A 26535-nucleotide genomic window follows, 5' to 3' on the forward strand; every position below is an offset into this window, starting at 1 on the left:
GACTTGCATTCAAACAATGTCGAATCTTTCACAAACTTCACCATACGGGATTCAATCAACCCCTGCTTTTGTTATTTCTTTTGCTACAAAATTGGCATTTACAAGATGATCTACTATACACTTCAATTTGATATAACCGCATCATCTATCCCACATACATGCATTTTGGCACTCAATGTGACACCGGTAAACACACTCTTTCGGCAAATCTTTGGCTACTAAACCAGATCCTTAATAAATAATGACATTAGGCATCTCCAGTAAGTTTCATATTGGATCCCGATGATGTTCAAAGCAATCCAAGTATGCATGCAACTCATCATGTCTGTATTAGTTTAGGCGGTTAAATATTAAACAGATTTCTGCCCGCGATATACCTTCATCAGTGCCTTGATCTGTGGATTAGTGCCCGCCATTAAGTGCCTCTCTGTCTTTTAATCTTCATATAACTGTTCTAATTTGTCTGACAATTCCAAGCTGCTGTCTGCTTCAGAGCTCAGAGCAAAATGTAAAGCATATGACTGGTACGTCACTTGCCTATGATCAACCAATCATTTAGAGGATTGGTAAAAGTAAACATTCAAATTCCTAAATCAAATGATGGAGAACTCTGGTAATTCACGCCAGGATCCTCCTTGTTTCCCACAGGATGCTTAGGCATTGATGCTGGTATGCTATTAATTGATAACCCAGACCTGTACCTTAAGAGTTCAGTAGCCTGTGCCTCAACTGAATCAAGATCAAGACTCTGATAGAAATCATCATCACATAAAGGGTCATTATTATTTTCAGTGCTCCCAGGTTGACAATGAGGTGATGCTTTGACTGAATACTCTAATTGAGCTTCATGGTCCAGTTGGAACTTTCTAACTGTATTTGAGCCAGTATTTTGAAAGCTTAACTTTCTTTTTCTGCATTCTATTTTACTTGAGCCTTCTTTTTGGATGCTACTTCCCTCACCTGGCAAACTTATAGGCCCAGCCCGCCCTGAGTCTAATTGGTATCTCACAGATTTCCTACCAATGGAATGATTTGTTGATTGCAGGCCGTTTCTAGGAGTATGTAGAGAACCATGTATGTTTTCTGATGAACAGCTTCCACTTTCAGCCATTCCGGAAGAAACAGAATCATGAGGCGTGGCCAAACATCTAGGCAGAATTTCTACAGGTGACTGAGTGAGCAAAGAACGCCTGCATAAAAATTAACATCACCATAATGCAAAGAAAATATATATAGCTGAAAAAAATAAATTATGTCAAATGTATAAGTGAAGTGATGTGATTCTGTGAGTCGCTAACCAAAGATAGTTGCATAATGTAGCCAGAAAACCAAAAATATCACAATAAATTGATAATTCCTCTACTAAATTTTTCCTGTTTTGATTGTTGAAGTTTAGCAAATCTGCTGCAACCAAGAAGCATTCAATGCCTCCATCGGAAAAATACTTAAGTGCACCCTCAGATGCATCCTCCCTCCCTCTCAAGAGTTTTGCAAGTTCCCGAACAACTGTCCTAAACATCCCAAACATACTGTCTTAATTAGAACTTCAGACTACATTCTATGATGAGGTTGTTGATTTAGCACGGCTTGAGACATGTTTTTTGCTGCAATTCTACAATAAAAGCATCAGTTTATACCTGAGCAATTTGCATGCACATCCATGAGTAATGGAATTGCCTTAATAGCCCGCACCCCACCCCCGCAACAAACACGCGCATGCAAAAAAAAGAAAAAACATGAAATGATAGACAAAATAGAAGTTGATAATATTCCTTCCTTTTGACTTCTTCTTTTTACACAAACATCTTAAAAGGCCCTAGATATGCTCGTACAGCAACTCATATGATAGTCAAGCAAAAAAAAGTAACCTCAATCTCACTTATCTAGGATGCCTTCTGCATATTTACAGTTTAAATTTGAATCTTACGCTAATGCAATGAGGCTTCCATAAGGTAGCTTTCAAAGTGCACAGCACCATTTAGATGCCATGCAGAGATCTTAATCCTGTTTTCATCTCCAAGTTGCTGAAAGAGAACAGATGTGGTTCTTACAGTTTTTCCAAGTGAACTTTTGAAAGGGTAACATTTTAACAAGAAAATCTGTGTACTTAACAGTCAGTTATTAGGAACCACAACACGCCTTCGGAGCAGCAATGACAAGTCAAACAGGGCATGGTTGGCCTGTGCAATAATATATGAAAGAGTATGGGAAAAAAAACTAGGCATGAACATATTATCGTCCCAAGACGCTTATACATGTGAATTTTTCAGAATATTAGTATGGCCAAACTGTTCAACAAATGTTACCATTCAGATCTTTGTTCGGGAGAGGCAACTATCAGTACATGTCAAGTAACTTGAGCTAATACCTTATCCTAAGATGTTCCAAATTGGCCCAAGTTTGAATATTTTAACAACCTGATCTCATCGATGATCATGGGGTTTTTCTCAAAAATCATCGGAAAACAAAATTACTAGGTGATAATATTGGGAATTGTTACACAAAGAAAGGCCATTTATTCTTACCTATAAAAGGCCATCATGTTGCCTTCATTACTTTCTGCTTGAGTACTTGATTCAGCAGGGTTTGTCCTATCATCTATGAAACTTCCATCATATTCATCCTCATTATCTTCCTCATCCACTGAAACTTCCGCATCCTCAGATACCCTGAAGAAACATGAATATTAAGATCATCTTTCCTTCTCTCTCCTATTATTAATGTTGTAATAAGTAAAACTATAAATAGTCTTACTCGGCTTCCACGTCAATGAAGAAATTGGAGCATCTCTTTGCATTCTCCCTTTTACCTAAATGAAGAAGATCACAACTTAATCATATTACACGAAAATAAATTTATAATACAGCTGTGCTATATCTAAGCTTCATAGTGTATAGGCTAGAAGATGCAAACCACAGCTTAAATAGTCACCTTAGGCATTATGGAGCTGATAAAATTCTCCTATGGACTAACAAGCAGTATATCAAAAAGCCACAGATATTCAAACATAAAACACAGAACAGTGCTTGATGAATATAAATTTCTATCACCTTTTTTACACTCCATCTGGTCTGGCTTGGTACTGGTACTGGGTCCACTGTTGCATGCCAAAGAGCAATTATATTTTTCTTTCAAAGTTGTGCAAGGAAGCTTTTTGATTTTGTCCTTGTACTTGCACAACCTTCTATACTTTGGAGCTTGCTCAACTGATTTTGAGGCCCCTCCAGAATCCAACTGCCAATTCTCACTCGTGCTTACTTGATTTGCTAAAGGAGTCTTTGTTTCCTCATTTTTCGGAGAAACTAATAAATTCCCTTTTATTTCAGTTCTGGGCACATTATCTTGCATGTTTCCCAAATTACTACTATCTAAACTTATTTTTTTTGATGACAAGCTAGAGTACTTGATGTTTGGTGAAGTAGGGCATGGTGTGAGCGGTTCATTCTTTCCTGGAGTATTACATAGAATTGCTGAACATGAAACCACATCCATAAGGTCTTTCTTTTGAAGTACCTTTGCAGATTCATACTCTGGTGTGAACCTCCCACTAATAGTCTTCTCTACTTTAGAAGAACAATGGTTGATCTTAACCATTGGAGACTCTGGAACAATGCCTTCCTCAATAAAATGACTTAATCTGGGACTCAGCTCCATATCTCTCAAAGTTCCTCTTGACTCACCCACTAATGAAGCATGAATAACATTTTCAGCATCACCGTGTGTCTCGGCAGCACTATCTTCTGAATTTACAATACCCCGTTTAGGAACTGGGGTCTGAAGCATACATTTCTCACACTCATGCTGTTTTTGCACATAATATTTAGGTGAATTAGGTGCTGAAGTTCTTTCATTCCCTATGGACCTCAACTCAGTGAAACCTGCTAGTTCTGCAGAATCTTTTGACTCCATATCTAGAATAACTTCGTGTACTGTTGATGCCTTCGACATAGCCTTGTTCCGCGTGTTACTTTGAAGTTCTCTGTTGTTCTCATTTGTTGTAACATTATAAATTATAGTTCCTTTATGTGTAACAACAGGTACAGATGCAATAAATACACTGCCTGCAGCATTCACAGTCACAAAATCCCCTCCAAAGAGAATATGGTGAATAGGGGGCACCTGGATAGTTACATCAGGCATAAGCTCATGCTTACTCTCTGAAGTCTCTCTAAATAATCCTTCAGCATTGGAAATTTTCTCTTGAAACAATGCTTCTGGAACATTATATATAGCAGAGTTAACATTTGTGGAATCTGCAAATGCATAAAGAAGTTACATTTGGTCACATAAAACATGTATGCATGAAAACTTTGCTGGTAGTTTTTCAATAAAATCAATGTGTTACGGAAAATAGAAGATGAATCCATCACAGATGTCCGTATGTTCAATAAGCACATGTTAACACTATTTCTTCTGTTTGCACATGCTAACACTATTTCTTCTGTTTGCACATGCAAGTATAAATTCTATAATTAATACTTACATGATCACTACGTACTTTATAGCTGTAGGTTAATGCTAACACAATTTCCATCCAACCTTTGCATTAGCACTAATATGAAATTCAGTACCAAGAAAAATATTAGCATTAACATTATTATAATAATATCCATGTAAATATGGGCCTAATAAAGGGTTTAACCTAGGCATACAAAGATCTGGGGAGCTTGGTAGGCATTTCAACTCTGAAACCTTTAATGCATACCAAAAACCCTAGGCTGGACATATGGGCACCTAAGGGCCTCAGTACCCAACCGCATAAAGGACAACAGAACCATTAACTAATAGTTTTGTTGATACAGAAAGAATTAACTTTAAAATTAAGGATAAAGGGATAAGAGATTTAAAATCTGCAATATGAATAATATGAGTTTACTAAGATTTATAATTTTATATTCCTTAAGTATTGATGGACCTTCACTTTCCATAGAATAGTCTAGCATGCAAATGAATTAATTATTTGCCGAGAAGTACTCATGACAATTCACTATTTGCTTTCTAGCTAGCCCCAGAAAAATGACTTAATCCTTGTCCTTTATGGTTAAAACCACATAATATTTCCATTCTAATACAAAGGAAATCTTTGATTTTTTCCTTTTTGGCAACAGGAATTTCCGTGATAAGGATGAATACCTTGTTCAACATTATCCTGTGCAGTGGTGACACCAGCAAGTGACTGGCTTGAGGTCTCAACCTAGATGTGAATTCAAAGACCATGTCATTTTCACTACTTAACTAATAAGCTATATTATGAGCATATTAGAATAAGGTCATACCTCAACCAAGCAAGCCTTCTTAGCTTCGGAAAATGATATTCCTTGAAGATGCTGCATAATATCAATTAACATCTCCGTTGTTCTGAATGAATGTCTTACTTTATGTACTCTGGAAGGGAAAGCCTGGAAGTTGGGAAAGGCAACAAGGGATGGTCTCCATGTATCTTCCTTAGATGGGAGAAAGTACCTAGCAAGTAAATTATTCTCTCTATTGGATACTTGTCTTGAATAAGGCGATTGGTGTGTTGCATCACCTTTCGCTTTTCTCCCTCGAGGAATAAACTGCTCTATTGACAATTCAACAAATTGAACTTCGGGTCTACAAATATGTGGAACCTATAGAACATATATTAATATCAGTAATTCAAAGATAAGAAATTGACCACTGCAAGGAACTAAGATATCCTTAGTGCAATTGTCTCACCATCCTAGGACTGGGATGGAAATCAAAACTTCTGATTCCACCATTATGCATGTGCTTCCTTATGGCCTTGCTGCTTGCTTGTTTTTTCAAATATCCCTTCAGCTCAGATCCTTCACAAGCTAGAACTAGTACTGCCAGTCAAGGAAACTAGTGAAGGCAAGTATTGATGCCAAACAAAGCTTTTATGAAAAAAGACTATATCCTGATAAATTTTCAACTGTGGAAAGAAAAAGGATATCAACTCGCCCTTCATGCTTCCTTCCAGTCCTTCCCATGCGCTGGATCATTCTCAAAGGTGAGACATTGGCATCAAAGCAAATCACAAGATCAACTTCCATAATATCCAGACCTTCTTCTCCAATTGATGTTGCAACAATGATATTGTATCCCCCAGTTCGAAACTTCTGTTGAAAATTGGCGAAAAAATCAAAAGTAATGTAGATACTCAAAATTTCCATATGGGGACTTGTCAAATACCTGTAAAACAGCTTGTTGCACTTTCTGGGACTGTCCTTTCAAAGCTTTTCCTGTAAAAGGTTGAGCAATTTGAAGGAAGACCTTAAGAACAAAATGGCCATATTCTGAAGAAAACTGGTTATGAAAAGCTATCATACCAAGTGGCCGGGCAGAATTTTCAGTGGGAATTTAAAGCAGAGAAAACAAACAGTACAAAAAGAACAAACCTGAGCTTTGGCCAATAAATTCAGTAGCTCTAACTAAGTCTCCAATTTTGGATAATGAATCCATTATATCTCTGAAATAATTCACAAGCATCAGTTTTGATCCATCCCTACTCTACCAACACAATGGAAATAGACATACAAACAGGGCAAAGATTAAAGCAAACAATTAAATTTTTGGTAAACAAACGATCGCGAATTAACTATAAAGAGAATTCAATGAGGTCATCCATAGACAATTCAGATAAAAACCAATTAGGCAATGTTTGGCTAGAGCATTTGGCACAAACATAGTCGTAAAATCTTACTATATCGTGAACCTTCAAATCTTTAACAATAACAACAACAAAGATCAGACCTTATAATGAGGCAAAACCAAAGGCTGGCATCCACATCAATTTTATATGCACGGATTAAAAACAATGTTCAGAACCTGATGACCCAAACCAAACTACTGCAGTGGTAAGTGCGGCAGTTCCCAGTTCGTCTAAGGTCAACTATGAGCCAACTAGTCCTATGCTTGGTTCCCTTTTTCTCCCCTCTATAGGATGAGCCATCCCATCTTTCTCTAGGTCTTGCTCTTACCCCTCCCCCTCCAAACAAAAAGCCACCTAGTAGAAGATGGAGAAGAGAAAGAAGATTGTATCTGGTAGTGGTTCATATGTTCTCAAAGGATTTAGCACTGCCATCTCCGTTCACCCATAAGATCCAGCATGCTAAGCTCCCTTACCACGAGATCTGATGGCCCCAAATGCCTCGCCCTCCCAAGAGATCAGACAGCCTAGTTCCCTCCCTGAGAGATCTGGCAGCCCCACCTTCATTTATGTGAGATCTGGCCGCCCCTACCTCCATCCTACAAGATACAATTGCCCATGCCTCCATCGACATGGGATCTCGTTGTTTTGCCTTCACTCCCATCAAATCTAGCCTCCTGACCACCAATGGTTACCACCAGCCCCAAATCCATAATCTGCTACCTTCATCTTTCCAAGTGACCCTCGAACAAAGAAAAAGAAGAAAGGGTGAGATGGAGGTGGTGATTGGAGGGTTCCTTCTTTCTCTTTCTGAAGTCTTTAATAATCTGCCTGGGTGGAACATATAAACCACCTGGCCAGGGCAGCTCAACCATCAAAAACAGCTTGGGTCAGTGATTTAAAGTTCGATATTATTTTAAGCAGATTTGGAGGTCCAGGATTTAGTATGAGCTGACCCACCAAACCTTGTGGACGATCAATCGACCTTGTCGGCCTGTTATGGTCCCTAGACATTGGTTACAACATATAGAAGAATTTATTTTAACCAATTTATGTACTTTTTTGTCAAGGTGTGCACTGCAGGCGCCTATATGCTAGTTGTTCTTCAACATAATGTCAAAACTAGAATTTAGAATCAATAAAAGGGCAAGAATTTCTCAAATAAAAGGTGACATTTGCAAATATATCGTATAGATCTCACATTACTGTTTTTTTCCGAAGAAAGAATTGTGAGAGGCCACATATCAGCTACTAGTTTGATATCTCCATAGATCAGGTTAGAACTAAGCAAGAGGCTAATTTCCAATCTAGGACATCTCAAATTATCTCCTTGACATCATTTTTTATTTTTCCTTCAATTCCTCAGCATAAAACTAAAACTGGTCATGATTATTTGAGGCATCCTGTTATCAAAATGTGGTCAGCTATGAAGCACTAGGCTAAGTTAAAATGTCTCCATGGAACAAGTAAATAGATTTTTACAACTAGCAATGAAATTGACATCAAGAATGGGCCTCAATAGTGAGATTGCTCTTTGTGATTTGCGTGTCATGGGTTTGAAACACAGAAACAACTTTTCTCCTTGCATCCAATTCTATGTTTTAATTGGAAAAACCTTAGGGCATCTGATTTTGTATAACCTCTTCTTGATTGGGAATCAAATTCCAGAATGTCCTTTATCATCACAATTATAATTACAATATGCACGTACTTCTTGCACATTTGGTTTAGCAGCAAGGAAAGCAAGCATCTACTTTAGCTCTACACATTTGCTCCAGAATTGGATAATATATGGTTTGTTAATTATTGAAAGGAAATTAGAAAACAACTCTCGCAGCAATTTGTTCCAATTGTTATAAGAACTACAACATTCTAAACTTCATACCCTAGATCATAAAGAATAACCTGCATCAAATTCTTCTAATGTACTTGAGTTTAAAGGATAACAGGAGCACAATCCCCTTGCACTTCATACAACTATATAATAGCTTAATAACCAAGGATTGTGAATTGTTCTGAAACAGGGTGAGAGATGAACTGGCCTGAACTGGGCTAAACGGATCTAAACCGATTGGTTCCGCTCAGTTTCAGGCAGTATTGACCCGATTCACATGGGCCAAAACTCACATCTCTATAAATCTCCTGACTCTTTCTCTCTCTCTAGATCATGATCTGATCCCCCCGCCTCTTTCTCTCTTGCCTCTACCAACCCAAATCCCCTCGTATGGCCGATCATCCTCAATCGCCTGGGACCCAATGTCGACCCTGTCGAGCTCGTCCCCACAAGCTCGCCAAACGCACTGTCACCCTTGACCGCCTCCACTTCCTTAGCTCCAAGTCCACCACCACCATCTTCTCAGCACCAACATATGTACCATGCCTCAAAACGGCATAGTATCGCACCACACCAACCTAGTACCTACTGGTGCAAGTCAAGGTACCAATTCCACCAACATTGATAATTCATACATTTTGTTCTACTTCTATCAACCTTGAGAATCTGAATGTATGCACGTATTTGGATAAATTTTAAATATTGTTTGTAACACTAGGAAGTTCATTAAGATTTGCAACTATAATTTAAACTTGTTTGAACAAGCTTTGTCCATGAAAGCCCTTGATATCCTACTATGCAATATCTATACACAAACCCCCCCGTACTCCCCTAACTAATCACTATATTATCGTACAACACTTGTCAGTTGATATAACATGTAACAAGCATAATGAAATAGTCATGTCGTATAGGTTAGTTTGTAACTGCAACAGCACCAATCTATTTCGATATTTGTTAGAGATTATCAACTTCATCAATATATATATATATATATGTACTCCCCTAACTAATCACTATATTATCGTACAACACTCGTCAGTTGATATAACATGTAACAAGCATAATGAAATAGTCATGTCGTATAGGTTAGTTTGTAACTGCAACAGCACCAATCTATTTCAATATTTGTTAGAGATTATCAACTTCATCAATATATATATATATATAATACACACACACACACACACACACACACACACACATATATAATTTGATGTAATGACTAATTAGAAGCTACAAAAATGGAAAAAAAAAGAGAGAAAGGAAAAGGATAATCTTACTTCACACTCCCTCTAAAGTTAGAGAAGATGATAACCCTTGAGTCCTTCGGATCTTTTGTTTCTGCATCAGACAAAGGACAATAAGCAATTAAGTAGTGTAAAATGCTCTCCAACTGGCAAACTACGACTGAGAAGAGATAATAATAACACTATAGTTCGAAGTTCGGACCATGTTATTATTGTAAAGCAGATGCTCATCATTCAAAAATTATGAGGGAGGCGAAAAACTTCAACCTTAATCACCTTCCCCTTTCTCATTCAGGTCACCTTATAGATCGATGGATCACCCACAAGTGAGTACACTTGTGAAAATACGCATGCAAATACAACAAAGTTCTGATACAGGAGCAAGCAATTTTCCTAACATATTGCTTTTGTTACCTCAATTTTATTCCAGACAAAAACTAAGATATCGATGGTAATATCTGACATAGGACTAAGTGGGTCATTATATGAACTATACCTATAGAAATATTGCATAATCATTAAAAACAAATGCATTATAATGAAAATTATATATGACCATACGACAAAACTAATGTACTAATCAGAATATTGAGTAGTGAAGAACGCAAATAAGCATAGGCTGCACCATAGAGATGAAATACTGAGGGGACATGAACATTTTGAAAAAAAGTGACAATTGGTTTTATATTTTGTGAGAAAGTTAAATTGATTACAAAGCAACAAGTAGCCAGTAAAGATGGTTTAGTTATATACAAAATTAGCCACATCAAGTCAAAGGGTCAAAGAAGAGAAGACTAAAATAAGCATGGGAAAAGAAAAAGGAAAGATGAAAATTCTTAATGCTTTGTAAAGTTTGACACATTTACCATGAATAGGAACTCATGTGTTACAATTAAATAAGCCAATTTATAGACAGGTCATATATGGAGCTCATGTTTCAAGCATACAAACAAAAGGTAAGAAGCATAGTTGTAAAAACCAGGTCAAACTGGCCAGTCTTATAAGAAAACTAGCAAAATGGACACCTGCCTAGTCCGATTTTGATACAGGACCGGAAATAGGGTTGAACTAGATGAGAACTGGTGGCTCGCCGATTTGCTCTAAAACCAGATATCTGGGCATACAATAGGTGAATAGATCAACCAAATTTTGGACAAAGAAACATATGAGTCACAATTTGAGCACACAACCTCAGGTTTATTCACCAAAGTCTCAACCACCATGACAAACTTTGACTCTTGATAAATTATCCAGTGATATGAATTATATCCATGAAAATGTCATTTATCCACTATTTTAATAATGAATTTTTTTTAATAAAATAGAAAATAAGCAATTCCTTTTCTCTCGAACAAAAAATTAAAGAAAATAAATATTTCATTTTTATACATTTGGATACTTTTAAAGTATATTTAAAAATAAAAATATCAATAAATGTTATGGTTTTTCCTGCATGACGTACAACTCTACTTACATCTTTTAAAATAGTACATGAATGGTATATTTTTTCTATTTATAGTTGCAATAAAAGAGTAGTTTGGAATATAAATCGATGTATTCTAAAGGCTAATATTTAAATCAAAAAATAACAAATAGTTTTCATAAATATATATATATATATAAATAGTTATACATATTTTTTCACAATATTCAATTATATTTAATACTTTTAATTTTATATCTTTTTAATTATAACCCAATTCAACTGATTGACCTAGTGATTGGACCAATGACCAGGTGATTCGGACCCTTGGCTAGGTCATTGTTGGTCTGGTTTTTATCACTATGGTGAAGAGTGTACTAAATTATCCAAATATAAAGCTAAGGATCTAATTGCCAGAAAGGAGAACAGAGGATACTAGAACTAAGAGGAGTACTGAATTTCATGCAATATTATATGGACCAGAAAGCTAAGGATCCAAATATAAAGCTAAGGATCTCAACAGGCAATATTAGATGGACTAAAAACTAAAACTGAGAGGAGTACTGAATTTCATGCCGAAGGGAGTTATTTCAGGAAGAAATCCAAGATTTCATTGGCATCTATCCAATAAAATGCATTGCTGATCTGCACATTAATAAATTACAGGTCCATACTAGTACCTACTGTAAAATCAAGAAGACCTTGCCAAGGCCACTGAATATCTCAGTGCCAATTAGCAAGGAAGCAATCAAAGACAGGGCTGAAACAATTCAACCGTATCATTTCTATAGCTAAAATTGGCTGGACATGAGTATCTATATGTATATAAAAATGGTTATAACTTATGTGGATAATGATATGAATATTTGTTTCAATTTTTTCTGGAGATACATACAGATATTACATGATTAATATTATCTGCATATGGATATTGGGAAAAAAACAGATATTAATATTAAATATGGAAATGGATATCAACATGTCATGAAAGATGGTTCCTTCCTATTCTGGATATGTACAGGCTTCAGTTCCGATTATATGAGTAGTCTCACATTGCTAGTTCTTAAGATTTATTTTCTATGACACATCATCTTGATTTATTACACCATATTTATTATATACATGGCTCAATTATGTTTGAAACAAATATAGATCTTGCAAATATATCATTTACATCCATGCTTCTCTAAAGAAAACTTGGAGATCACAAATGTACAATGCATCTTTGACCCAAAGCCAACCATAGAAACAGTGCAGGTAGAAAGGCATGTTCAGCAAGAATAAGAAATAACATAGAAGTACTGAATAAAGTGAAGGTTGCCAGGCCACATACTAAAATGATCAATCAGAATCTCTATCATTTTCACTAATTTTGGATTTGGAGCACCAAGTGACAAGTTCTGCTGCATCAAGAGTTTTGCTTTCATTACAGTTTCATTCCTAGACATAAGCCGTGCAAATGACCTGCAAGGGAAAACAATGTTCCCATTAACATCTGACATGTCTGTAATATTACAAGAAAATCTAAGGAAATACATGCGGACAGGCAGGTGGGGTTGGGGTTGGGGTTGGGGAGGAGGGAGAGATGGTAAATATGCAACCTATGAGCCCAACATACAATATTTCTTTTAAGTTGTTAGTCAAACTTTTAGTTGATTATTTCCATTAGAATGGTGCAGTGTATTCCATGAGGACAAGAACATCACTCTAATTGTTTCAAATAATCAGACGTGTCATCAATCTCAAGTCAACAGACCAAGTGGACTGCAGCTATAGTTAAGTTATACAGCAAGGTGCATCAAACTTCAAACTAGTCAAGAAGAAGATTTCCATTCCAAAAGAAGGTAAAATTAGTCACAAGTTCAAAATTTTGATAAGGAAATGCCAAATAACTAGAAAAATACTATTATACTAATAAGTTGTTCGAAAGTAGGTGGTGTGCAAATGCATAGCAACAACTGTGGAGTTATACTTAAGACACAAACTGAAAGAACGGGAGAGCATGATGGAACCAAAAATAAAATGAGAAGAAACTTGGCTCCATGCAATGAAGGTTAACTAGTAATCCATCTCTAGGCATATGGTAGAAAAAAACTACAGTAAAGAGAGAGACTACACCTTTTTTGTTTTTTTGATATCAAGCAGCAGAAGGCAGGCTTTGCCTAGAGTAATTAACTACACATCAAGGAACACAAGGACAAAGACCCTTTTCTTGAGCACATTAAGTAAAACAGCAGATGTAAATCCGATCCATTAGACTCAAATGACTGAGCATCCAGCACGCATTCGACAACCAGATTCACAAAAGTTTCAAAATGGGATCTCAAAAGTCTCAGTGTTTGTAGATGATTTTGGAGGTTAGTAATGACCAATGGAAAACTTGCTCCACCTCCAAATATGGTTGGGCAGCAAAGAACAAACTTAAGAGCATTCTCAGGACTACTCAACAGTTGAGAAGGTGTTCAAAGTAGCTACTAAAGGGGATTTTCTAGTGATGAGTAATTGATACTAAAATTATCACAAGTCAGTCAAAAGTCCCAGAAAAGACAACAAATTTTGACTAATTTTAAATCATCTGTCAGTTGTCACTATAACGGCCAAATACTGCATCATCTTTTCAACAGAAATTGCCAGCTATAAGCCTATAACCGATGACTATGCTTACCTAGTCGCATGCTGAATGCCAGCCATGCACCCACTATAAATCACTACAATACTGTGACAAGCCTAAGAAGGTGATGCTAAAATTATCATGCCATAGAAATTGAACAGGGAGAGAGAGATGCAAGAATGAAGTTAATCAACTACCGCCTATGCTGCATGATTAACATGCATATTGTTGTAGATGAACAAAAGCAAGAAAATATATGGCATTATGTATGCTAATAAGTTCATTTAAAAACTAGCTTAGAAACAATCCATTACTTCAAAAGGTATATAAGTATATGGAATATAAACATATGAATAAAATTAAAAAAGAAAAAAGAAAAAACCTTAAGAAAAAGAAGAAGAAGAAGAAGAAGAAGAAGAAGTTGTAAGTAGATTGCCATGCATCTTATATATTAAAGGTGCAGAACATTCTGATAAGTCCAACAAGTCTGCAGATTCAGACAGCTGCCCTCTCACCTAGAACCGTCAGATTTATTGTGTGACCCTTCTCATCATGCCTAACCAGATCTGAGAGCAGGGATCTACCCTAGAAAGAAAAGCTTGTTTCATCTCCTCCCTCTTAAATGTCTCCTGACTCTCATGTTTCATCTTATATGGTATCCTGTTGTCAACATCTTCATTCATAGCACAAAAGACAGCAAAGCGCACAAAAATGTGATGGGTGAGTGATTAACAGTCACCAGCATTAGTGACAATCCTGGGCCTCTGAAACAGCACTGCACGCCTCCTAGACTTTGCCCTCTATCCCCACAATTGTTCTAGATGTATTTTGAGGTGAAAAGCACAAATTCTGCCAGATACTAAACTCCAATTAATATCTCAATTTGAGTAGTCTTAGTTCAATAATACACACCACCACTTACTCAAGTCTATTTTAAAAAGTATTAAATGTGCAAAATCACAAATATAATAAATTAATTATAGAAAAATTTCTACTTCCCAGTATTGGCAATGAAGCATCTCCATAAAAAAGACTATTAACATTGTGTTTCTATTTAGAATTTTAGATGGATAAGCTTTAACATTTATTTTCTAATTTTGTTAATTAAAACTCAGATTTATTTGCACACAGTTTGCATGAACATTTACATGTTCGTATAAATCTTTGTTGCCAGAACACGGAGGGGGCATAGGGAAGCAAATATTTTAGAAACAATTTAAGGCAGCCCTTAGGAAGTGGGAGTGGGTTCAAGATTCTAGGAAATTTCAAAGATAGTAAGTTATCCTAGGTAGAAGATTCCAGCTACTAAAATACACATTTAATACATTTATTGCTAAACTATTTCTAATCCTACTAATGTTTTTTTACTGCACTTAAAAATAAATACAATAACACAATCTGTAGAAAAGGGTCTATAAAGCCTTGACAACATACCCCCTACTTGAATATAATTTTATGTATTTAGCACATATTTTCAGAAACTCTTGATTTGCTAGAAACTAATTGTGGGGCAATATTTTTTACTATATAACCTGCCATGTTGGCCTCCGTCCCGCACAAGTCTATGTCCACAAATATGTCAAAAGAATCCTAAAATTTGGCAATTGTTTGACTTTTGCCTACTTTGAAATTTAAAATGGTAGATCAGACAAGTTGTTGAAGAAAATCATAAGATAAACAAATTTGCCACTTCAAATAAGCATTTGATCCCTTTTAACTCAGAATTCTTAGGTTCAAATTGAACCATTTAACTAGACTTTAAGGAAACAATAAATTAGTGTAAACTCAATTAAGTTTGGGTAGGTCCGATCCAATTATAAAGTGAAGTAGCAAAGAATCAACACTACTACTATGATAGAGTACTAGAATGACAAAGGCACATGTCAAACGATAGCATAAACAGAAGACCCTGGACCAGAAATGCTATGGTAAATATTATCTAGCACAATACCTATGAGCGCTTTGAGCCATGTATGATCATCCATTATCTCGCGCATCATTGTTAGTGCATAATGAATAGAAAACTAAATTTTTTAAAAAAACTATTCATTGTATCATTTGGAAAGCTAAATATAGAACAATGATCATATAGGCTAAAAAAGGGTAGCCCGGTGCACAAGGCTCCCACCATTGTGGGGTCTGGAGGGCCGGGTGTTTGCAGCCTTAACCCCCATGTGCAAAGAGGCTATTTCCGTGTTCCGAAACCATGACTTTCAGGTCAAAATGGAGCAACCTTACTGTTGCACCAGGGCTCATCCTCAACTATCATCTAGGTTCAGCATAAAAAGAATTAGAATTATGAACTGTAACAAACAGCAAAAGCACAACTGTGGAATCAAGGCAAAATACTGCTAGAGAAGCACATGTGCATACCCTTGACGCAACTTTTCCTCCAGCATCTCATATGCTGGCCTGATACCATGGCTTGAGAGTAACTTCCTTATGTGATAAAGGGTAATCAGAACTCCAAAATATCCTTCTACTTCTCCATATTTTGCTTGAGGAAGACTTGATGGAGGTGCTTGCCGAAACTTATCCCTTATATTTAGTAATTCACATGGGCTCAACTGGCAATAATCAACAACAATGTGAACAAAAGCAAAAAGACAAGCCCATGTTATGCATAAAGCAGCTAAAATATATAAATGATATAAACAAATAAATGTGTATGTTTGGCTCATCTTTCAGTGATGAGAATAAATATTGCATGAAAATTGTGCAGATCCTTCTCATCTCAATGACTCCAATTCAAGTATATATTCCCAAAAGATATGCTCAATTCAACTCAACTCAACTAAGCCTTAATCCCAAACCCCACAGGTATGGTATATATTGTGCCTGACATAATGGTGATAGTGCAAAAGGTAAAGAAAGCCAAAAGGCACAATTGCTTCATCAGAATATCCTTTTGAGGATGCGAAACACAAAAGAGAAGGAAAACGACAACAATATGCATACAGATCACTTCTACGAAGGATGTGATGAAGAAAAAAGAATGTGGTGGTTGTAACAAGTATGCTGTATTACTAAGTAATGATACTCTATTACTAAGTAATGACAAGCGGCAACATCATGGGTATGCATGCACCAGCAAAGGAAGCATATGTATCCTAATTTCACTAGGCTGCAATGACAAGGCCTCATCAACAATCCAAACAGACAGGTCACCATGCACAGATCCACAAGCATATTGGAGAACAAAATTGAAAAGTCCAGTTCATGGAAATCAAGACCATCACATGTGAAATTCAATTGAGGATTATAAATCAATTCCTAGTTTCTCAATATTTCCAGATTTCCTTTTTTGCATATGGAACTTGAGACATGATCTTCTCAATGCATTAAGGCAAGAAGAGCAAGTTAAGGTCTGCTCAACTGCTTAACTATTAATCTTGGAAGTATTTTCTGAACTATATATTCATTGGTGAATGCTATTTGACATGTATAGTCTAACATCTGCCCCAAAATTAGGCATTCCTAAAATCCATCTTTAAGGTTTATGCTTGCCGATATAATTTCAACATCAAAAGGATGGTAATTTACTATGTCGGAAAGACTACAGGATTCTGTTTCTAATTTGCATTTGTATGGTTATGGTTACTGTAATTGTTCCATGCTAGTCTGCATGACGATGATACATTTTCTAAATTTCAATGCAGTTCCTCATTTGCAAACATCCAAGAGTCAAACATGTAACATATGTGCGACATCGTGTGAAGTTCTAAAATCAGTTACTTCAATGTTGACAAACAAAATGCATCTCATTACATAGTGACTATAAGCTGCATGGCTAGCCACTGCTGTAATTTGAGTTGATTGCGTATCATGTTCAAAGTTGAAAGGGAAGCTAGAATTTGTCTTTATAGATTTATCTTTTTGCGAGATCATGCCTTAAAGCAAGTAAATAATCCTGGGATGTATTAACTGCTCATTGGATCAGGAGAGGTGATTAGAAGTAACCACTAATGTTGGGACAGTTTCCCGATAGTGGTAAAATATGCAATTCAGGAAGGGTGGGAATTTTGTGTGAGAATTTTGGGGGTGGGCGGGGGCTTGTCTCAAATTCCAATAAATTCATCTCCTGCCCAAGATGTTGGAAAACAATTTCAATTAATGTAAAAAAGGAAAGAGAGCCAGTTCTTTTGAATTCCCAATAAATTCTAGTTCCTCCTTGCTAATTAACTAATTTAGAAATAAATTTTAATTAAACAAATACAAAAAGGTGAGAGTATCTCCTTTTTAGTTCAAATTTATCCAATTCCCTGCTCCTATCATGATATATCTATCTCCTGGAATTTCTCCAAGTCCCAACACCTCTCTCCCTCTCAAACAAGAATACCTTGACTTGGCCTTGCTCCCTTCGATTTTTAAATCTCTAATTCTTGTTCTGTTGCAAGGATTCCAAGGCAACTCTTCTGTTCATTCCCTATTCCTTTTTCTATTATTAACACAAAAATATTACATACTGATGATTTTTATTGTATAATATCAAAGGCATGGCAAATTTTAAGTTCTAAGTTGTCAAGTTCTTGCTCTTCTTAAATTTCTTTCACATTACAAGGAATCAAGGAAAACTTTTTATTCATATCTTATTCACCTTCTATTTACAAGATGTTCTATTTAGGTATTTTATGTTATTTCTATTGTACTATGCATTTTACATGCTTTACTTTGATGGCATGCCGTTTGCATTTCCTTTTCCAACTTCTGCTAATTACATATACATTTTTAACCCATTAAATACTAGAATAGTGACTTTTACCAGTCCTATGTTTGTTAAATTTTAAGTTATATGCTTTAAGAACTTATTTCTCAAAAAATAATATATTCTAAAAACTGGTATATGAAGCATGTGTTTCTTAATATTTCAACAGATTTATTTCAAAATTTTAGTCAATGATGTTCTTTCACTGTTGAAATAATGTTATAGTAAATTCTTTGGTTAACACAATACCAGAATAGTTAATTATGCTAAATGTAAAAAATATTATTTTTTTGACAACAGAATTATCATTTCATTGAAAGTATATTATCCTCCCCCAAGGGTGGAACCAGGATTTTTCAGCCCCCGAATGAAAACAAAATCCTGGTTTTGCAAATTTCTCCTAGCTAGCTAATTAAGATTTTCCATATATATAAAAACTGCCATGTCAAAACTGTGACAGGCATATAACAGAAGGCAAACTGGAACATTCTTTCCTGCAAATAGACTATAATAATGGAAAACACTTTCACAAATTTCACCAGGCTAAAGCAAGTTGGATCCAGCAGAATGGAAATGCAAAATAAGCACACTGCCAACTGTAGAAGAAATTTGAAAAAAAGTACTTTTGCAAATAGCAAAAGATTGCATAATAGTCATTAACATACTGTTGTATAATCCCTGCTATGAAGCACCCCATTGGCACATAATCGAGCTATGTATGGCCTTATAACTTCCAAAAACAGATTACTGATTCCAATTGCATCCTCACCCATTGGGACCTGGATATATTACAAGCAGGTTAGTAGTATTTCATGATGATAAAGGGATGTATATAAACACGAGAGGAGTGGAGAGGGGAGAGAGAGAGAGAGAGAGAGAGAGAGAGAGAGAGAGAGAGAGGATGTATGAATGCTTAGTAGTAGAAAAAAATGTCCTCGTATACCTGTATCAATTCGAGTTTCCTGTTGTGCATGTAGGGGCTGACATCATGATCACTTTCATTACGATATTCCAAATTTGAAATGCATAAGTTATCAATGACATTTTGAATCGCACGCTGTTTTGCTGGTTAACCAGTATAGAGTATGCATATCAGAGATATATTATACAACCATGTAAATTCAGGGAGAGACACAAGACTTACATCCTGGTGTTGCTGTCAAAGCTAGAATCCTTAACTGCACAGGTACAGCCATCAACTGCATGCACAAAACATAAAGAAGATTAGGGTATGTTTGCAACATCCACAAACCCACCAACATGAATTGGAAAGCCTGTGAGCAGAATAGGATGACAAAGCAAGCAATGCTAGAACGAATTAGTGCTCAAAAAATAAATTGACAGCTGGTATCAGAAAACATGCCTCACGAACTGCAACACAGTAAGAATAATTTCCTGTAGCTCTATGAGCTTCATCAATCACCAAACAAACAAGTTGTTTCACCAAGCATATGCCTGACGGAACACAACGCAAAGTGTCAAATAAGAGACATGCCTAATGAACTGTAAGACAAACATTTTCTAAAGCATGGCGAGCTTCATAAATCAAGATCAAAGAAATTGTTTTACCAAGCATCACATGCCAGACAAATACCATAATAAAAAGTGTTACAGCAGAGGAAAGCCCAAAATCATAAAACCAATAACAGATGTCTGCTTCCAGAAAACTAATACCAACATTGACAGTCAAGAGAAAGCACCCTTTCTGGTTTGTAACAGACTGCAATTAAATTCAAGCTATGCCTTATATGTAACAGGGTATGTATTTCAGAAAGTGTGGCCTTAAACAGACTGGGAAGGAGGAAAAGGATTTATGTAGCCGATCCTAACTAGTTTCAGATGAAGGCTTAGTTAAGCTGATTTGAGATGTAGAAAGAGGCGTATGTATCCATCTTGGTGGTTCTACCAATTAGAATACTGGTCATGGTGCAGGACAATATGCATAAGTGTTCTAAATTTTTAAACAAATTTAATATACTCCCGAGATCCAATCAGCATAACGTTTGTGATACACCCAAGTTCAAGGTTCAAGATACCAAAGCAGACCGCCCCGTACCATGCCGTGGCAGCCAAGTGTTTACTTAGACACCAAGCTATGCACTAGGAAAGTCACCGCTTCTGAAGGCCTGGAAAGCATGAAGCACCAATGATGTTGGGTTGTCCAACTGCCTCGGCACCCACCTATAACAACCTTAGCCTGAGCGACCATCTCCAAAAGCACAAATGGTTTTAATTGTAGTATGCAGAAATACAGTTCTATCTGAATATCAATTGTTTGATATTTATGTGAGACAATTGCCAGCAGCTGCCATGTATCAGTATCACTAGCTGGTAAAGGCAATTCTAGTGTTTACAATCATACTTGATCACTTTTTGTTTACCTAATTATAATTTTATTTTACCTATGAATCCTGATAGCAATTACTCATGGCAAGCAGGTGCTGCTCAATGACCACTCAATCAAACATACAGCCCAAAGGTGGATCTGAAAACAAATAAAGAGTTTGACAAAGGTCTTGAGGCAGAAGTGAATCCATTGATTGATATCACAGCCACAATATTTGCCAATTTTTTGAAAAAGTCACGAATTATTGATGGCATGCTCTGGCCAAACAGTTAGTGAATAATTCCCTGGTGCATGAACATGTCAAGAATAATTCATTGAATTCATGATAAGAATGAATAATTTGCATATCCGGTAATTATTCATCACTCTGTGGATAATTACGCTCCACCCATGCAAGACAACGAGAGTATGCATTATATTTCGGTGTTTGAGGGAGTATTGGAGTAGATACTGGTGGGTTTCTGGAAAAAGAGTGGCATTTGACTTGGCTATTTTTTATTCTAAAAAGAAACCAAGTGCCATCCCCTTGTTCCTTCCCTCCCCTGTTTTTTTTTCTTTCTTTCCCTCTCCCACTCTGGTTTCTTTCATCTCTATGTTTGCCTTCTTCCCCATTCCACGGTCCACGGGAAGAGTCACATTTCTGATGTTCAAAGGGGACGTGGCTACATTTTGGCCTTAACAAAACTGAAATCCATCCCATGATACTACTTTCTTTCCCTCTTCTTTTTGCTTATTCAAAAGAACCAAAACTGTTCTAGCAAAAGTGGAATTCATTATTAGAAATAATAGAATGCTTTAATCATTTTATCCATCGTGTACGTTTTGTTTTGGAAAATCACTATGATGTGCTTTGTTATAGACTTGAAGCTAGGCTAATTGAAACTTTTTAGATGCTTTCAATCAAAATGGATCATATTAATTATGCTTATAAATACATATCATTTTGCTATATTCACAAATATTTAATTTGTTAAAAAAAATTAAATATCCCAAATTTTTCTCATACTTTTTTTTCCAAATTTGCCAGTTTTTTCCTGAATTCCAAATTTCTCAACCTTGATGGAGTATTCCTGTGCCAGACTTCTGACTGTGGTTGACATAGTGTAAGTCTAATATGTGAGGATGAGGATTTTACAGACATTTAAAGCTCCAAACTTACATCACAGGTTGATGATTCTGAGTTCATATACAGACAGTAAGGCAAGAGATTTTTATAATAATTAAGAAAAAGCCATATGAGCCATGTTAGCCACAATCTTTGTAGGAGAAAAAGAAGCATAAGTGGTACTGCTGATACATGAACTCTTTAAGATTTGGACCATACAAGGCAATTAAATACACCAGACAAAAAACAAGCAAAACTAACTAATTACCAGATTTTATATCCTTTTCAAGCACTTGCGGAGTGGCAAAGAAAACTCTTTTGGACTTCCAAAAACCTGATCGCTTCAGAGGACTCATCTGACCTGTCATATCAATTGTCCACTCCTGCAATCAGTTTAATCTCATTCTTTTCAAACCATTCATGAAGGGGAAAAAATGATTGATGTGCGAGGACTGTGTATGATATGGATATATGAGTAAAGAAACTAACAACAGCAAAATGTTTTCTATACCTGTGATATCCCAACAATATTATGGCATGCCTCAATTTGTTGCATGACAAGAGGCCGTGAAGGTGCAGCAAAAACAATTTTACCTGCCAATTTTCCAGTTGCATATACCAAAGCATAATCGACTCAACAGTTGATCAAAAAACACTTCAAGTGATACACAAACTTCACAGAAATAAGAGTGCACTAACAAAAATGATAAATAGTTGAGTAGCAGATAGAATAAAGAATGAAAAACAAGTCATGGAGTCGCCGAATTTTTGCTGCTTGAAGACCAAAAAAAGAATAAGTTTCTATGAGACCAAAAAATGAATTTTTGCTGATTCAACTTTAAATCAAAAAATTAGACCAGACAAGTTCCATGCGAGGCAAAATACAAAATGACACAGGCTGATCCTTTGAACCCTGATCTAGATGAGATAATTTGGTGCGTGTAAAGATACTGTATTATCTAGCATTATTATTCTACCTTTTCCCCTATGCACATAGATAATAACACAATCACCATCAAGAAGCATAATCCTAACTGCTTACAATTAGGCTTTGTGAATCCTTTTTCAATATTTAATAATACATTAAATACCAAAAGCATCTGAAAGAGAGAAGATTGAAACAAGATAAAACATTCAAAATCTGCAACGGCACTCACCTGTGAGCTACATACTAATAATGGTCATCTGATTTTTGATTTAACATGTATCATTAAACCGGGGATATGTCCTTGATTTATTACTTGTATGTATAATTTTGTGCAAAGAAACCTACTCAACTAACAATATATTTGCCACTTCAAAGTCATATATCGATGAAAGTCACCATCAAATTAACCAATTCACACTAAGAAATAACGGACAGACAGGTGGCAATTGGGTCAGATCGGGCTGGATACAGGTCGACTCAAACATCTATCAGCTCGAACCTAAACCATTTATTAAATGGGTCAAAAAATCTAGATCCATAACCAATCTTTTTATTAAATAGGTAATCTAACCCAATATGCATGGCCTATTTTATAAACATAAACAGGTTAAACAAGTCTTAGACTAGTTAAATGGGTTTTAAATGAGTTAAGTACGTCTTAAACGGGTTAAACGAGTCGGGTCATGACTCGATCCAACTATTGAACAGGCCAAAATGGGTTAAACGAGTCAGGATTCTAAACAAGAACTCAACCCATTTAACAAACAAGTTAGATCAAGTCGACCCTTTTATGACCTGAACCCATTTATGCCAAAACTAATCCTGCTTAAAGAGGGTTGGTTGCAAGTTGGGTTGGTGCATTGGGTCATATATTGCCATCCCTGCATATAGGCTAACACCAAATAATTATGAGAAAGCTTGATGGTTAATATTATGGAAATGATTGAGCTACAGGGCATGTCAAAGCAAATTTCTAAGTAATCTATATTTAGTTCCAAGAAGAAAACAGATATATTAGGAAATGATAGCAAAATATACAAACTAAGCAGACAAAATTAGATATGAAGAAGTAGTTTACCATCTGGAAACCATCGAAAGTAGTTATACATCACGACAGCAGCAATAAGAGTTTTACCCAGTCCTGTAGGCAATGCTACCAGTGTGTTTGAAAAAAGAGCATTCTTAGCAATGGAGAGCTGGTAATCCCGAAGAGGCACGTTAACTGCAACAAGTACGTGAAAGGCAAGAAAATTAACTAGTAGCATTTTCTTTGAAGAAGCAGTCTTCTTTATTTTTATGAGAGATCAGGTAGAGATCTTGTTAATACCTGATGCGAATTCAGGTTATGCAAAAGCAAGTGATGAATAATGAGACTAAAGAGAGATAACAATTTGATTATACCATAGACTTTTAATTATAAACCCACAAAGAAAGATTGATAGGCACCTACTTTACACAGTCATTATAGCTGGACAAATTAAAAGCTCAAAAACCCTCGGCTCATCAACACATTCACTAATAACTAGCAACATTCTTTATTATATACATTTCTTTTTGCTGTATCTTTCAATTATCCGGAAACAGTCTTGAACCTGACGAAGGAAATGTAAAAGAACCCACGACAAAAAAGATTCAATTTCCCAAAAAATCGAAGAAGAAGAAGAAGAAGAAAGATTTTTGGTATTGAATTGCCCCAAGATTCACCATTCTGGTAATAACATTCCAGAAGATCCAATATTCGATATTAAATTACAACATAATCCGGTTTCAGTATTAATAAGGGGAAAATATAAAGGGAGGCGAAGAAAAAAAAACTATCCAGAGGAAACTGACGTCCAGGGGATGAATACCTGGATAAATCCACGTTTTGGCAGCTTCAAGATCAATCTCAACTCCAGCCGGCTCATCACCGCCCCCAAGATCGCCACTTCTCCCAGGATCAGGGGTTGCATTCTTATCCTGAATCTTGGATGTGAGAAAACCCTCGTCTGCCTTCCTACGCTTGGTAAAGGAGTCCACGAACCTATCGAGAGTGGATTGCCGTCCTTTGCCGTCGGTCTTGACAGGCTTAGGGCAAGCTCCGGCGGCGGCGTGGGCAGCGGCGGTGGTTGGAAGGGCGAGATCTTGATGATTGGAAGTGGAGGCGCCTTGGCACGCGGAGTCGATTTCTCGGACGGCCGCCTCCCAATCGAACTCCTACGAGGAAAATGGTGAGATCGTGGAAGAGAGGGAAGAGCTAGGGTTTATGGAGAGAGAAAGATTGAGAGGAGCTCACGTCGTTGTCGAAGTCGTCGATGGGGACGGATGGCGAAGCCATCGACCGCCCTCTCCACTCCCTCTCTCTATCGTCTTCTTCGTCTCCTTCGATCTTCTTCTCGTTCGACGGAGAGGGGCGGGTTCGGTCCTCGTTTCGAAGGACGGGGGACGGCAAAGAATGAATTCTTGGCGGCAAAAGCCTCGTGATTTGAGATGACCACCCTATGGCGGTCCATAGTCGTTGATAAAAAGGCCCATGAAAAATACAAATAATCACGCAAGTTACAAATTGAGGCTGAAATTGGTCTGATATTCATATATACATCCATATTTATATTTATTTTTTATTAATATGAATATGAATCTGTATTTTTGAATGGATACCAACTTCTTTTATTACTATATTTTTCAATGGATATCAATATAAATATATATATATATTCATATTTTTTTTTGAATAAATACATATAAAGATAAATACTCGCATCTTACATTGGATTCAAAATTAATCCGGTCTAAGGTGTCATAAATAAATCATTGGTTCCTGTGATACCCTCGCCCATAGCCTACTCTTCTAATCACAAATACACTCCAATCAAACTTATCCATACTCATCTATGTGCAGTTTAATAAAATTACCAATATTTAATTTCTAGCCTCTCTCCCCTAGAGAATTATTTGTTAGGTAGCGCTCTCATGCCATGCCAGCTTAATATTATCTCAACTAACTTGATTTCTCCTTCACTCTTCCCCTGCCATATGTCCCTTCCAACATGCTTCTCATTTACTCTCCTTTTCATACCAAGTTGTAGCCCTACTATACGAAAAGTTTGAGATAAATCTTATAACAAATCTTATCCATTCTAGATATTAATATTATAATGTATATGGTTGCCTTTAGTATTATGCGTTTGCCCCTTATACGCTTATCAAATGACTTAATTAACACTCGAGGTTCTCCCAAATCTATCCAAAATAACATATTTGTCGTAATTAGCCTTTATTATTAGATCTTTCTCTCTCTTGCAAAATGTCAACCTTCTACTCCCTTTTTATATCACCAATCCAACAACAGAGAGACATAATCCTATGCCTCTATTTAGCACCTCTCTTAATCTTTAGATTAATTTCTCTTCTCCGATCCTAACTACTCAAAGAAACATACTCTTCCTCAATCTTAACCAGCTGCCTTGTTGTTCCTCTTCTCTCTTCCTCCAACCAATAAGACCATATCACATCAAATTTATCTCTACTCTTAGACAAGCCTTGATTATAGCCATCAAACCAACTTCTCTCATCTCTACACGATCTAGTCCTTAATCCCCTAAGCAACACAACAAACACATCCACTTTTTGAAACCTGACCATCCTTCTTCCCATCCCCATCTCTTCCTTTCCAACCAATAAAACCACGCCACCTCGAATCGATTCTCATACTTATA

At 36.4% G+C, this 26535-nt stretch overlaps 1 protein-coding gene across 1 annotated transcript; it reads right to left on the bottom strand.

Moving 5' to 3' along the window:
* Nucleotides 1-32: 32 nt before the first annotated feature.
* Nucleotides 33-25311, bottom strand: LOC103701407 (DEAD-box ATP-dependent RNA helicase FANCM). Its single transcript, XM_017841359.3, has 22 exons — nucleotides 25113-25311; nucleotides 24688-25033; nucleotides 23916-24059; nucleotides 22421-22503; nucleotides 22178-22292; nucleotides 19821-19912; nucleotides 19602-19656; nucleotides 19401-19522; nucleotides 19123-19236; nucleotides 16126-16319; nucleotides 12475-12605; nucleotides 9752-9812; nucleotides 6384-6454; nucleotides 6178-6227; nucleotides 5939-6104; nucleotides 5701-5828; nucleotides 5277-5612; nucleotides 5134-5194; nucleotides 3051-4253; nucleotides 2755-2809; nucleotides 2526-2669; nucleotides 33-1190 (listed from the first exon to the last, which is right to left on the bottom strand). The coding sequence occupies exons 1-22, from the start codon at nucleotides 25152-25154 to the stop codon at nucleotides 581-583; spliced, it is 4323 nt and encodes a 1440-aa protein (XP_017696848.2). The 5' UTR covers nucleotides 25155-25311; the 3' UTR covers nucleotides 33-580.
* Between the last annotated feature and the right edge of the window lie 1224 nt (nucleotides 25312-26535).

The sequence above is a fragment of the Phoenix dactylifera genome, chromosome 14 (genome assembly GCF_009389715.1).
Source record: "Phoenix dactylifera cultivar Barhee BC4 chromosome 14, palm_55x_up_171113_PBpolish2nd_filt_p, whole genome shotgun sequence".
Classification (NCBI taxonomy): domain Eukaryota; kingdom Viridiplantae; phylum Streptophyta; class Magnoliopsida; order Arecales; family Arecaceae; genus Phoenix; species Phoenix dactylifera.